Source organism: Pomacea canaliculata, linkage group LG10 (genome assembly GCF_003073045.1).
Source record: "Pomacea canaliculata isolate SZHN2017 linkage group LG10, ASM307304v1, whole genome shotgun sequence".
Taxonomy (NCBI): Eukaryota; Metazoa; Mollusca; class Gastropoda; order Architaenioglossa; family Ampullariidae; genus Pomacea; species Pomacea canaliculata.
The window spans coordinates 12,709,873-12,722,733 of NC_037599.1; the positions used below are offsets into that span (position 1 = coordinate 12,709,873).

Consider the following 12,861-nt stretch of genomic DNA (forward strand, 5'->3'; position numbering starts at 1 on the left):
ATTTTTCAAATTTTATTTAATGCTACAGGATCTCAGGTAATAAAAGAGAGGCAATGAATGAAGAATTGAGAATATACTCTTCATCATGCAAGACATTTCTTAAAGAGATGAGTTTATGTGGCCGGATTTAAAAGCTTCGAACACAGGCAGATTTTAAAGAGAAAAGAGAAGAAATTCCAAACTGCAGGCTCAGCAGTGAAGGAAAATGAGCGTCTATCGAATTTTTCCTGTCTGATGCACAGAGAGGAGGGCAACAAAGCAGACTGGAGAGACAGGCACCAGTAACTGTTGGGGCAAGACCATGGTTGTACAGCGTGGTGATTTTATAATCAATGGATCGTATGTGGAGGTGATAGGGCGGGAATAGCATGATCTGCTTTATGTGAATTGTGAAAAACTTTATTTAACTGGAAATAAATTGTAGTCCTTCAGGCAAGCTTTAGTTCCTTTTCAGTTAAGTATAGATCTCTTGACATAGAAACAAGTAGATTTCCACCTTGCCCTTGAAATAAGGAAGTTTCTATAATAAAAAAGTAATTGAATTTATATTTAGGAGAAATAACCTTTTAAAAAAGTTTATGGTATTTATTTTAAAAAATAACCTGAAATAATAACTTTTAATATAATGCAAAAAAACAAAAGACTCAAAAAACATTGTATTGTGTTTTTAATTACCCAGTCTTTACATTAGGGAAAAAGCCAGCACAGGTAAATTACATATACAATATTACAGCACAATTGTAGTTCTCAAGAAGAAATGTCCAGTTTTATCACCTCTTGACTTGTGATGTGCCTCTAGTCCTGTGCACCCCACTGACTCTGTTAAAAAAAATAACAGGACACACATTTTACACACACATACCATCTTTGTGTTTTTCTGGCTTTTCAAAAAATGAATATCTACTTGTGATAACTTAAAAGAAAATGTTTAGACACACTGAAAGATTCAAATTACTAAGCAATGTCAAGATTTCATAAGTCACATATGAAACAAAAACATGGAGACAAAGGGCAGGTAAAATACCCACATCTGTTTTGCTGTGCAGCCCAGCACGTTTCTCTATATTCAATGCCAACATCTGTGAACGGAAGGAAAGATTCTTTGTCTTTTCTATGACTTGTTGGTATGGAGAGACTGCCTGGGTACCCATCACCACATGACCCTGAAATTGCAGGCAGAAATTTAATTTTGCAATTATCATTATATGGAAAACTGCAGGCTGTCAACATGAAAAAAAAAAAACAAATATAAGAAAATCCAAAATGGTACTAACCAGCTTTGAATCAATTTTGGCATCCAGCCGAGCATTGCGTATCAAATTGACAATCCAACGCTCTGCTTCATCTGGTGTCATGTTCAGCTTTTCCGCCAACATACTTTAAAATGAACACAGACAAGAACACAAATCATCTTAGCTGTTCATAAATTAAAGTCACACAATATGTCTTTACTTCTGAATACACTGAAAACTTTTACACATTGATTTCTGGATGCCTAGATCATTAAAAAGTTAGTAAGATTCAAATAAAAGAATGTGGCCACCATGCTGAGATCTATTTTGCAGGAATTGAAAAAACGCAGGTGTGCAAACATCAACTTTTTCCCTTACATAAAATAAATGAATAATTCTTAAAACTGATAGACCACAGGTATGAGACAAAATGGTAGCTGCCCTCACACCTTTTGAATTTTGGTTATTTTGAGAGCCTTTACTTTTACAGCTTTACTTGATGCAGGAAATTTGAAATGAACTGCAATTATTTTAACCAATGCTACTTTTAAACCTTCCAATTATTTTTCTACATACTTTATACTGATGCACTCATGGATCCGACAGAAGGTCTCAAATATGAGCAGACGTGCATTCTCGATGAAGTCTTCCAGGCAAGCCACCAAAAAGAAATCATTCATCAGCACAGTCTCACACTCTCTCAATTTCTGTTGTGCCCCATCAAAATCAAAGTTGACATACAAGCACATAACAAATTCTGTGATGGGATCTTTGTAGGTGTAGGATTCCTGAAATGAAAACAATCTTCTACATGTAAGTTATAATTATTTTTTTCAAATTCAAAATCAAATCTAGACAATATATCTCATCAAAGTTCCAAAAAGGTTTCAAAGTGAAACTTTAAAATTTTATCCTGTTATTTTAGTTTGAAACTAAATGAAATAAAACACTAAAACACCAGACATACCATTCTTAAAATATGCTGGCAAAGAGAAGAAAGTTTTACAGTCTGCATATTGTGCAGCATACCTGCTGGATAACTTTCACCAGATCTTTAAGAACTTTCTGACGTCGACCTTTGTTTGTGATGACAGCTGTAGTCAGGTAACGGAGAATATGGGGACACATTGTCTGAATGGCATTCAGATAGCTGGCAAAACAAACACAACCCTCAAAGTTGTAGCATTTTGTAGTTTAGATGGTATGATGGTACATCACAATAAACAGAAAGCAACCACAAATCATAGGTAGACTAGTCCCACAGTTTATGGGTTTTTATAATCATTACAGGAAGTTATCAAAATTACAGGAATTAAGGCTAAAGCTAAAACACTGCGTTTGTGTGACTAAACACAATGAATCAATATTATAGATTTTTTCACTGGAATTACATGCTGTTCAGGAGTTATTACAGGTTGGTCATTGAGGGTAATCAGATATATTTCACTAATATAATACCACAAGTCATTTAGCAAAAAACTTACTTTGGCTGATACAAAAACAGATCAATGATGAGATCCCTTCCTTTTGGGTGGTTGAAGAAGACAAACAGACTCCAGTGAATAAGCCATGTACGCTGCTGCAATGCCTCAAGTGCATTAACCTGTAAAACACATTCATCATAGGAAATCGAGTTTTGATGTGGAAAGGCAAGTACACACGTGAAGAAAAATAGGGAAGGCAAGAAGGATTATATCACATCTCTTCAATTACCCCAGTGGCAAAAATAGCACAATTTACAAACCAAAAGACGACTAACAAAAATCTAAAATTGGACTGACTGAAAACAAGAGTTTGGTTACTACACAACTCTTTCAAACATTTTTGAGAAGAAAGGTAAGTATGACACTAGTCAATAGTTCTTGAGATATATTTTACAATGCACAAGGTTAGCTTTTCTCATATGGAACAAACTTTACAGCAAACAAAGAAAAAAAAAACAAAACAAAACAAAAAAAACTCTTTAAATTTGTCATTTCATGTCAAGGATTTTGAGTAATTTGTTGATTTATAACAGAATGTTATGTGTGTAGTGAGTTCAACTTACACCACTGTTATCAATGAGGTCCTTCACTCTGTTCAGATCCTCTAATGCCACCTCCCAGCTCTGCATCAGAATCTCAGATGCAAGTTTGCCCCAGCAAGCATTCATGAAGTTTTTATCACTGGGTGGAAGCTAAAAAAAAACCAATCAAGAATAAGCTGAAATTTTATTTTTCTGAATTGGGTAAACTAAATTTTACGCTATGTACATTAAGCTCACCTCTACATCCACAAATGCTTGCTTACAAATCCAGTTATTATAGTTATTTTAAAGCAAAAAGAAAAAAAACAGGAGGGGGGGAGGGAGTAGATACACAGAGTTGCAAATGCATTTTGTGTGACAATATGCACAAGATAACTTACCAAGACTCGCACAAAGTACAGATATTCAGCAGTTCCTGAGTAGTTTCCACATTCATACTGAAACTTGGCATAATTGTACAAAGTATCCACCATCTCCTGCTTGAACTGCAAATGATAAGCAAAGATTCCTGACGTAAGCAGTCTATCAAAAGAACATGGAATCTGTTCACAAATGAGTGTTTCTTGTGGCATACCTGAAATATATATGTCACCTGCAAGAACCTGTTGCCCTTTGCATCTGAACCAGTCAGCAATTAGCACCATACACTTTTTACACTTTCACCACCTATGTAATGACCTCTCTTTCTAGCCACTGATTTCTTCGTGAAATATCTCAAACAAGGAAATTAAGATAAGGATTACTACGTTTTGTTATTTTATTAATGTACAAAATATTCATGGTCTAAATAAGCAGCCACACAAATACAGGCTAAGTTTTCACATAAGCACCATGACGCATTCGGGAAACTTCAGATCACGATTTCATGAAATGTTTTCACGCATAAAATGTCCTTTTCTTCCAAATAATTAAAGGAAACTAATACTTACATGATACTCTTTGTAGAGAAAATCAAACAACTGTCTGCCATCCCTGGAAAATATCAGGTGCACCAACTATAAAAGAAGTGAGCTATGGAACAAAGTTGATAATTGACACTTGTGGCTTACGATTCAGAACAACAGTAAACAAGAGAACTTTAAACGTTTCTATCCTACCTAAGTGATGTTCTTTACAGCTGTAAAACCAAATGACCTTATTCCCATAACCCATTCATATCCTTCGCTCTTCTTCCTGGTAAAAGGTCATGGTATCAAAAAAAAACAAGCTGAAAAACTTAGCTCTTAGATTATTGGCTAACCTGTCAAAAGAAGTAAAAGATTTTGTAAGATTCCTATGTTCCTGCTTTCTCTGGTACAAATAGTAAATTCGATCCACTTTTAAAGAAAAGATTTAGATTTGTAACAACCAAGACCACTAACCTAGAGCTCTGTATCTGTCTTTGTACCTCTGGTTCTTCAAAGATTTTGATGATGTCATCAGTCTCTGCTTGAAGGCTCTTAAGCTTCGTCACCACCTCCTGGCGTTTCTCACGGAGAGCTATTAAGCATGATTTTGCTTAAGTTATTCTTATTAAGTTATAATGATTGATAATGCTACAAAAACAATAATTGCTAAAATGATGATGAACAATGGTAACAATGATACTCATCATCTTATATCTTTTTAAGTGAGCTAAAAAAGAAATCAATGAAAAACTGCTCTTCCTTTTTTTTATGCCACAGTTGGGAGATGAACACTTTTAGGACTAGATTATTCTTGGAGGGGTGTATCATTTTCAAAACTTTTTAATTGCTGGTTTTCTCACACAGATGATGACTGAGGGGTGCAGGCATAGAGTCACACAATGATAGAAGTACAGTGTTCCCTCGCTACTTCGCGGTTCATATATCGCGGATTCACTACTTCGCGGTTTTTTTTTTGAGTGAAGTATCGATCGATACTTCCGCGCTTCTACAAAATACCATAGATATTTCAACAGGAAAAAGACGAAAAATGAAGCTGTATTAGTATTTCTATTAAAATACCATGGTTATTTTGTAGATAGAAAGAAAGAAATAATTGTGTAACAGAAATCCATTGCTATGCGTAAGCGACGAGCCATGATTGTTATCTCCCATCTCGCAGCCAGTTCGCATCAGTTTTTTGGGTTTCTCTGAGTAAAGTTATAATTTTTTTACACTAATTTGTTATTGTACTGTATTAATACCATGATTAATATATTACTTTACACTAACATGATATTGTTTTACATGTATATATTATTATTGCATGTATGTCCCTACTTCGCGGAAATTCGTTTATCGTGGCTGATCATAGCACCTATCCCCCGCGATAAACGAGGGAACACTGTAGACTGATTTGCTCTGTTGGTTTGTTTTACTTTTTCAATATTAATTCCTAAGAAACACTCTGCAACTGCATTTAGAAGCATTCCCGAGCACAAAGATCCCTCTACAATTAATTTAATTTTAATTCCATTTATGTGTAGAATAAGGGACATAACTATGGCTATGGTTCAGACACTGTTGGAATTTCTACAGGCACTGTTTTAAATTTTCTAGCCTTAGCCATTCCTTTTGAAACTGACCAGTCACAGATAAGAAATTTCACACTGATTCTCAGCAATAAAAATACTTGAGCTTTATTTGAGATCATTTCTGATGATAAAGCAGCTGTATTTGTTGATTATCCCACTATTGCATTTTGATTTCCAAAGTGGATTTTCAGCAAGATTTGTAGTGACAAAACTAAGTTTTGTATGGCAGCCTATTTCACAACAGCGGTTACTCTTCCAATTTATCTACTTTACTTGTACCTGTGATGACACAAATATCATTTTGGCATCAGTAACATCATTAAGCTTAACCAAGCATGAATGCATTTTGATAAAGTACACAAACTACTTACAGACTGGATCACGCTGATCAGGATAGAGATTTTTATGCACATCCATTGCAAAATCTACCATATTGGTGTTGCTAAGCAACTCCAACTTCCCAAGCAGCATGTCTTTCTCATCATAAAGCTGTAATCAGACAAAAAGAAACTTTAAAACATGGATTGTGATCTACTTTTTTCTCCCTTAGGTATTTGTCAAAACATTCATGTCCATTTGTAATGTTCCTATGTTGCAAACCTGCATAATCAAATTTTTTGAGTTAAATATAAGTTTCTGACAGAAATGTGTGTATATATATATACACCAACAGCTAAATCGCCCCAGGCCTAAAAGATAAATCAATCACTGATGATACAAGTAGCTATTAACATCAAATATTACCAAAAGAGCCATACATTGTTCAAACACTATACATATGCAAGCTTAGCAGCCTATTTCAAACAGCACCATTCAAATAAGCTCAACAAACATTTTACTAAAGAAAAATGGCTGCTTGGCAATATGCATACAGAGAACATATCTTATTCTTACAATGGCACATGAATGTGATTTTCTCTTAAAAAGATTTTTTAATTAAAGATTTTGTCATCATTTTATTTTTACTTTTTGCTTATTGCATCTACTTATAAGATGAGAAATGTGTTGTGCAAAGCTGTATTATTACTATATGCAGAAGGTTAGGGTAAAATAAAGAAAAAAAAACCACTTCATATACCTGTTTGAAATAGGTGGCTTTTAGTGCTTTAAACAACATATGGCTCTGTTAATTAATATTTGACATTAATATCTACCTTTGACTCAGGCTATGGAACAATATGACTAGAGCGAAATGACCAGTGACCACATACACACACATACTAAAACTTGATCCATGTTGGAAAGATTTGTCAATGTGCATGCACAACAAAAAGATAATATAGCTAGTCTCTCACACTAGCACTAAAACCTGGAGACGTTAGTCCATGAAATAAAAGTCTGTGAAGAAGATAAAGAAACTGAATTAACTGCTACAATTTGACCTTTATTTTCATATGAAGCTTTATCAAAGTCATGCTGAAAAGATGGGAAATAATTAACCATTTTAAACAGATAAAAGATGTTCAATGCAAAGTAATAAAAAATATTCAACTCTGTTTCTTTAAAAGTGCAACACATAAAAACAACATGCATAACATATTTCATACCACATTCTATTTTAGTGACTGTCGCCAGATCAATTTAGGTATAAGGAAGGTTTTTTAGTCTAAGTTTTATGTGAGAGCCAGTCTGATTCCAAACACAGACATGTCATAGTTGTGCTGTTTTCGTACTAACCTACGAGGAGAGGAAAAGAGGCAACGATGACACTGATCATTTTTTTTTTTTAATGCACATTTGCCGGCGTATCTACACTGTTTGAACAACATAATATGACAAAATGACTGGCCCCTTGCAAAAACTACTAAATTCATGTAACGATGGATGTACATCAACTACAGACAGACAGCCCAAATGTACTCTCGCTCCCCTACTTGTATCAGAAAAGTGAAATTATTCAAGTATATGAATATGTGCCATAGAAAGTAATAATCATTTTTTATATATGGTGTAGTTCTTCCTTTCCTCCACAAGCCTCTTATGAAATGAGACGTACATTGCTAGTCATTTGTTGCATAAACTTAGCTAAGCGGTCAACAAAGATGGCTCAATCTATAGGTTAAAACGAGATAAATTACATTTTAAATCACGTATGATCTTTATCTCTTTACCTCTTTTACTGACAAGAACTCTAGAAGAGGAAATACTAAATGGCGATCCAAATATTGGCACAATTTCGGTGTAAGATCAAATTCTGCCATATTGCAGGGTAAAACGTGACGGAAATGACGTTATCTGGATTGAAAACGGTACTTTCGAAAAAACCCGATCTCTTGTTTCCTAATCCTCTATTAATTAAAGAAAGGATTATGAGAAGAAACCTTGTAATTTCCATTAATTAAAAAATTAAATTGATCAAAATTATATTTTGTAACTGATATACGAAAGATGAAAAGGCTAGCTTTATTGTGGCTTTGGGGACACTAGTCTTCGTATAATGGAAGGTTGACGCTCTGCTTTCAACATTTTCGCTCGGATTAAGCATCGACTTCGCAATGGAGAAGGACAGAGAAAAAGATACGAGAAAACACAACATGCAATCTCCTGTAACCTACAATGTCAGCGAACATTGTGATGATAAAGAAGAAACAGCCCAAGGTAGGTTGTCGTCGAATGGATTAATTTTTCTATTCGACTACGTACTGAAATTTTCTTGTGATCACTAGTTACTAGCATTTTGAACACATTTAACAATGTTATCTGATACATGAAAATAATTGTAGTGAGCCCACACGTATGTTAGTCCTGGCGATTTCAGTTCTCGATTGGCAACTGGCACTGACTCTGGTCTTTCAAAAATTAATAAATAAATTTGATTAAAGTGAAAATTGTTTTGTCACTGAAAAATGAGGGTAATTATAATCTCTTTCACAATCGTTAATAACACCTTTTTGAATTATTTTCCTGAAATGTAGAGAACTGTCAAACGTCAAACTATCAGTGTTTATATAGTATCTACATAAAAGTTTTGCAATGGCTACATTGGTGAAATTGCATCTGGCTAGAATTTGTTATGCCTCATTTTTGAGAACAGTTATGTGCAGTATTCGACGAATAAAACAATTAATTTTAGTATATACATTGTTTTGTTAGGCCTGTTCAACTCCTACAACATAAATTTTGACATATCTGATTTTAGTTAGGGAAACAAAGTAAACTTGCACCTATCTTGCATTTAAGAAAGCTAATAAGATGGGAATAAATGAAAAGAAGTTGAGATGTAGTAAGTTGTAAGATGGTGTTGCAATAGCTTGAAAATTAATTCTCAGTGAGTTGCTGAATTCCTAAAATCATATTAACAAAGTTGGGTCTGAAATTCTTACTTCCAAGGAATTAAAAAATGAATTCATTGATTCTATGCATTGTAGCATGATTTTATACTCTGATTCTTTTATCCCACTGGGTCAAGTAACTTTGGACATATATAGTGCAATACACTTTCTTTATTTACTACTTTCTGGAAAATTTATTTATAATGTTTTATGGAATAATTTGTCTAATTAATCTTAAATGCATTATATCATTGTGAAACTACTCCATATACACAATCTCACTCTATTTCTGATCAGTCTTTTGCTGACAACACTCAGCTGTTATCATATCTCAGATTGTATTTCTGATATTAGACATTGGATGACCCACAACAAATGACAAAAAACCCAGAAGCTTTAATTTTTTAAAAGAGAAGAGCCAGACTATACACTGCACTGCCTGTCTCTGTGCGGGTTAGGCGATGCCTATAACTTAGATTACATGATGTCTTCTGACATGTCCCTTGATAAGCGTGTTTCTCACATTTGTTATTTGCATGCTATGAGCTCACTGGATCAGCTCCATTCGCCATGCTCTGTCCATCTCAACCACAAAATTGTCATTGCTTATTTGTTCTATCGAAGCTAGATTACTGCAAGTTTCTTCTTGTTGGCTCTCAACAGTACCTCATCGATAAGCTTCAGAAAGTCCAGAACTCAGCAGCTCATGTTGTTTTCCAGACTCTCAAATCTGAACATGTCACACCACTTCTTTACTTTCTTCATTGGCTACCACTTAAAGCTAAAATAGACTACATGCTCTCAACTCTATGCTATGGATACTTTGAAGGCTCCTCCCCTCATTAAAATCTTGTCTGTCCACACTCTTGCTTGAAACCTTCACTCCTCATCAGACTCACATATTCTATCCCTCCCTCCCACAAAGACAGTCATATATGAACAACAGACGTTCTCCCTCTGTGCTGCTAGCAATGGAACTCTCTTCCACATCACACTCACCACTCGGACTCCAAGGCTACATTCACATGCTCTTTAAAAACATATCTGTTCACAAAGTACTATCCCTGAATTACTAATCTTAACTCCCTGGCAATACTGTCTGTCATGCTATTATGCACCGACTCCATCTTACACTGTTTATAGTATCTACATTCCTTCATCGATTGATTTATGCTTTACTCCTGTACTACATCTTTTTGTTGTTCAATGTGCCTATATGTACCTCACTGTCTTCTGGCTATCTTTCATTTATCATTATTGGTCTGTGTAGAGAGTGCGATCTATCTTGGTTGTTATACTAGGCATTATAAGTTCCCATTTTTATTATAAAATTTCTTTAAACTTATATTTTATCACATACACATTACAGTAACTACTGATTAGGTGGTTGTTCAAATTTCTGAATTATGAGTGATTTTATTACTGTCAATGCAGCACAGTCTCCATCCTCTCCAGAATGTGCAGTATGCCTGCAGCCAAGTCTACATCCAGTGCAGCTACCATGTCGTCATGTTTTCTGCTTCTTGTGCGTCAAGGGTGTTGCAAGCCGCAATCGCAGGTGTGCTTTGTGCCGGCAGGAAATTCCTCCCGATTTCTTTCTTCGTCCCAATCTTCTGCAGACTGATGATTCCAACCTGACAGTAGTGTTTGATGAAGGCTACCAGTGGTATTATGAGGGTGTCAATGGTTGGTGGCAGTATGATGCACGCACAAGTCTTGATATAGAATCTCACCACAAGAAAGGAGACAGTAGCTGTGAACTGCTCATAGCTGGGTTTCTCTATGTAATAGATTTTGTAAATATGATTCAAATACGTCATAATGATCGCACCAAAAAACGTAGAATCAAGAGAGATCTTGTTAATATTCCTGGAAAGAAAGGCATTGCTGGCTTGAAAATAGGTGTTACAGGCACAGATAATGGTCAGAATAATTTAGAATATGATCGACCAAGTGCAGATGGACATGAGACTAGCTCCTCTTCTTCAGCAGCAACTCGAGTTCCTATTCCAATCAGTCAAGTTGATAGATCTGGTGATCAGTCGCTGTCACCTCCGACTCCATACAACACACCACAAACCCCTCAGACTCCATCAGAAAGCCCTCCAACAGGAGCAACAACAGAAAGAGACCTTTCCATTCATCTTGAGAGGTTGCGTCTTGGAGGAGATAGCCGTCCTTTATCTGAGAGTTCTCTGGAGGGTTCCAGTGGGGATGATGCAGATGGTTCTGCTGCCACAAATTCAGAGATCATCGAAGATTTATCAAGTGTCAGGGACAACGATAGTCGCCTACAGGAGCTTGAGTCTGCCATATATAATCAGATAGATGAGTTGGAAGAAAGTCAGAGAGAAAATTCACCTGTTTATGTTTGATGCAGTCTTGCACAGAAGCTGGTAATAAATTGCTCTTTGGCTATGTTTTACAAAATGTAGGTGTTACTCTGTATATTATGCTGGTAGTGTCCATAAAACAATGCTAGTTTTGTGAAACAACTCATTCAGGATGTTAGGTTGTCTAGCATGATCGCTTATGTTGATGATCATTGTCAAAGGTAACCCACTTAACAGATTAAAAGTTTTTTTATTTTGCAGAATTATTATATAGTAGTCTGTGATGATAGCTTTTCCTCAAATGGAAAGTTATATAATTATAAAGCTGCATCTTTCTCTCTGCATTTTCTGCCTCCTTTTGTAATTATCTTGTGCATGGTAGCTCCTGTCTGAACAGCAAGAGTAGACGCTATGGCCATTGGATCCTGGGTATTTTAATGCTGTCTAGCCAGTGCTGCGTGATCCACTGTTTATTTAGACAAGTAACATTGATGTGTGGTTCATGAACGGAGGAGGATAAGGTCTATAATAGCATTTCTGCAGAATCCTGATGATCATTCAACAAGACAGCATTAATGTTTCTTTGCTGTGCTATTCTGCTTGTATGGACCTCAAATTAGATATCTAGATACAATGTGCTAAGGTGACGGATGTATTAGTATAAAATCAAGACTATCAGCTTTTTTATTTAATGTAGAACCAACACCATAAATAACTCTGTTAGCATTTCCTTCATCTAATTTAATGAGCAGTTGAGATGGATGTACATCAATACACATAATTCTTGTGTACAGCTTGTGCAATCTTTATATACTAGATTGTAAAGTTGCGTGAATGATCATAGATTAACTGTGAAGAATGATCGCCTGGATGCATTTTTTCATTTATCTTTTCAGAAAGTTACACATAAAAGTTTCATCACTAGTATTTATGTGCCAGGTGCGGATCATAACCCATCTGCCTTAAATGCATTAAATACTCCACAGTTTATCACTAGCTGTTGTATTTTATTAAAGATGTTCTAGAATATTTAAGATTCTTTTACATAATTTGCTCTGGTATAATGACAGGTCCATAGATCCAGTAGGATTCCGAGGAAAATCTTCAGGATGGAATTTGAGATAAAAGCACCAGATACTTTGGTAATATAGTTTTCAAAAAGAGTAAAATTAATATTATAAAATTATCTTGTTTCAGCTTAGTTGTTTCTTAAATGCTTGTTAAACACACAAAATAGTACAACTACATGAAATCATTAGCTTGTTATAGAAACCCTCTGAGCTATTATGCTTTTTTAAGTGTGCAAAATATATTTAAAATTCAAATTTAACAAACTTTCCTATATTTATTCTTTGTTTGTTTGCACACTTTCACAATTTTTTTGTGCAGTGTGATGCAATCATCGCAGTGCTGTGATTGCCTTATTTACAAGCTATTAATAATAAACTTGGAAAATATATTCCTCTTCTTAGTTTTTCTGCACAGATTGCTGCATTTGTACACCATCATAAGGATTGCT

General features: G+C 35.1%; 2 protein-coding genes across 2 annotated transcripts; one reads left to right on the forward strand and one right to left on the reverse strand.

The window, feature by feature from the left end:
- Window positions 1-641: 641 nt before the first annotated feature.
- On the reverse strand, window positions 642-7,968 carry LOC112574426 (eukaryotic translation initiation factor 3 subunit E-A-like). The gene is made up of 12 exons (XM_025255498.1): window positions 7,849-7,968; window positions 6,109-6,226; window positions 4,620-4,737; window positions 4,188-4,230; window positions 3,639-3,743; window positions 3,280-3,408; window positions 2,717-2,835; window positions 2,262-2,382; window positions 1,809-2,020; window positions 1,275-1,377; window positions 1,029-1,163; window positions 642-819 (listed from the first exon to the last, which is right to left on the reverse strand). The coding sequence occupies exons 1-12, from the start codon at window positions 7,936-7,938 to the stop codon at window positions 796-798; spliced, it is 1,317 nt and encodes a 438-aa protein (XP_025111283.1). The 5' UTR covers window positions 7,939-7,968; the 3' UTR covers window positions 642-795.
- Window positions 7,969-8,149: 181 nt separating this feature from the next.
- Window positions 8,150-12,815, forward strand: LOC112574231 (E3 ubiquitin-protein ligase rnf146-like). Its single transcript, XM_025255143.1, has 2 exons — window positions 8,150-8,335; window positions 10,444-12,815. The coding sequence occupies exons 1-2, from the start codon at window positions 8,233-8,235 to the stop codon at window positions 11,382-11,384; spliced, it is 1,044 nt and encodes a 347-aa protein (XP_025110928.1). The 5' UTR covers window positions 8,150-8,232; the 3' UTR covers window positions 11,385-12,815.
- The last annotated feature ends 46 nt before the right edge of the window (window positions 12,816-12,861 follow it).

Excerpts from the sequence above, each read along its gene's own strand:
- LOC112574426 (XM_025255498.1), bottom strand. The coding sequence starts at position 7,938 with ATGGCAGAATTTGATCTTACACCGAAATTGTGCCAATATTTGGATCGC. Across the intron at positions 3,744-4,187 it reads TTCTCTACAAAGAGTATCAT|TTCAAGCAGGAGATGGTGGA; the intron begins GTAAGTATTAGT and ends TATCATTTGCAG. Across the intron at positions 3,409-3,638 it reads TGTACTTTGTGCGAGTCTTG|CTTCCACCCAGTGATAAAAA; the intron begins GTAAGTTATCTT and ends GTTTTTTTTTAG.
- LOC112574231 (XM_025255143.1), top strand. The coding sequence starts at position 8,233 with ATGGAGAAGGACAGAGAAAAAGATACGAGAAAACACAACATGCAATCT. Across the intron at positions 8,336-10,443 it reads TAAAGAAGAAACAGCCCAAG|CACAGTCTCCATCCTCTCCA; the intron begins GTAGGTTGTCGT and ends CTGTCAATGCAG.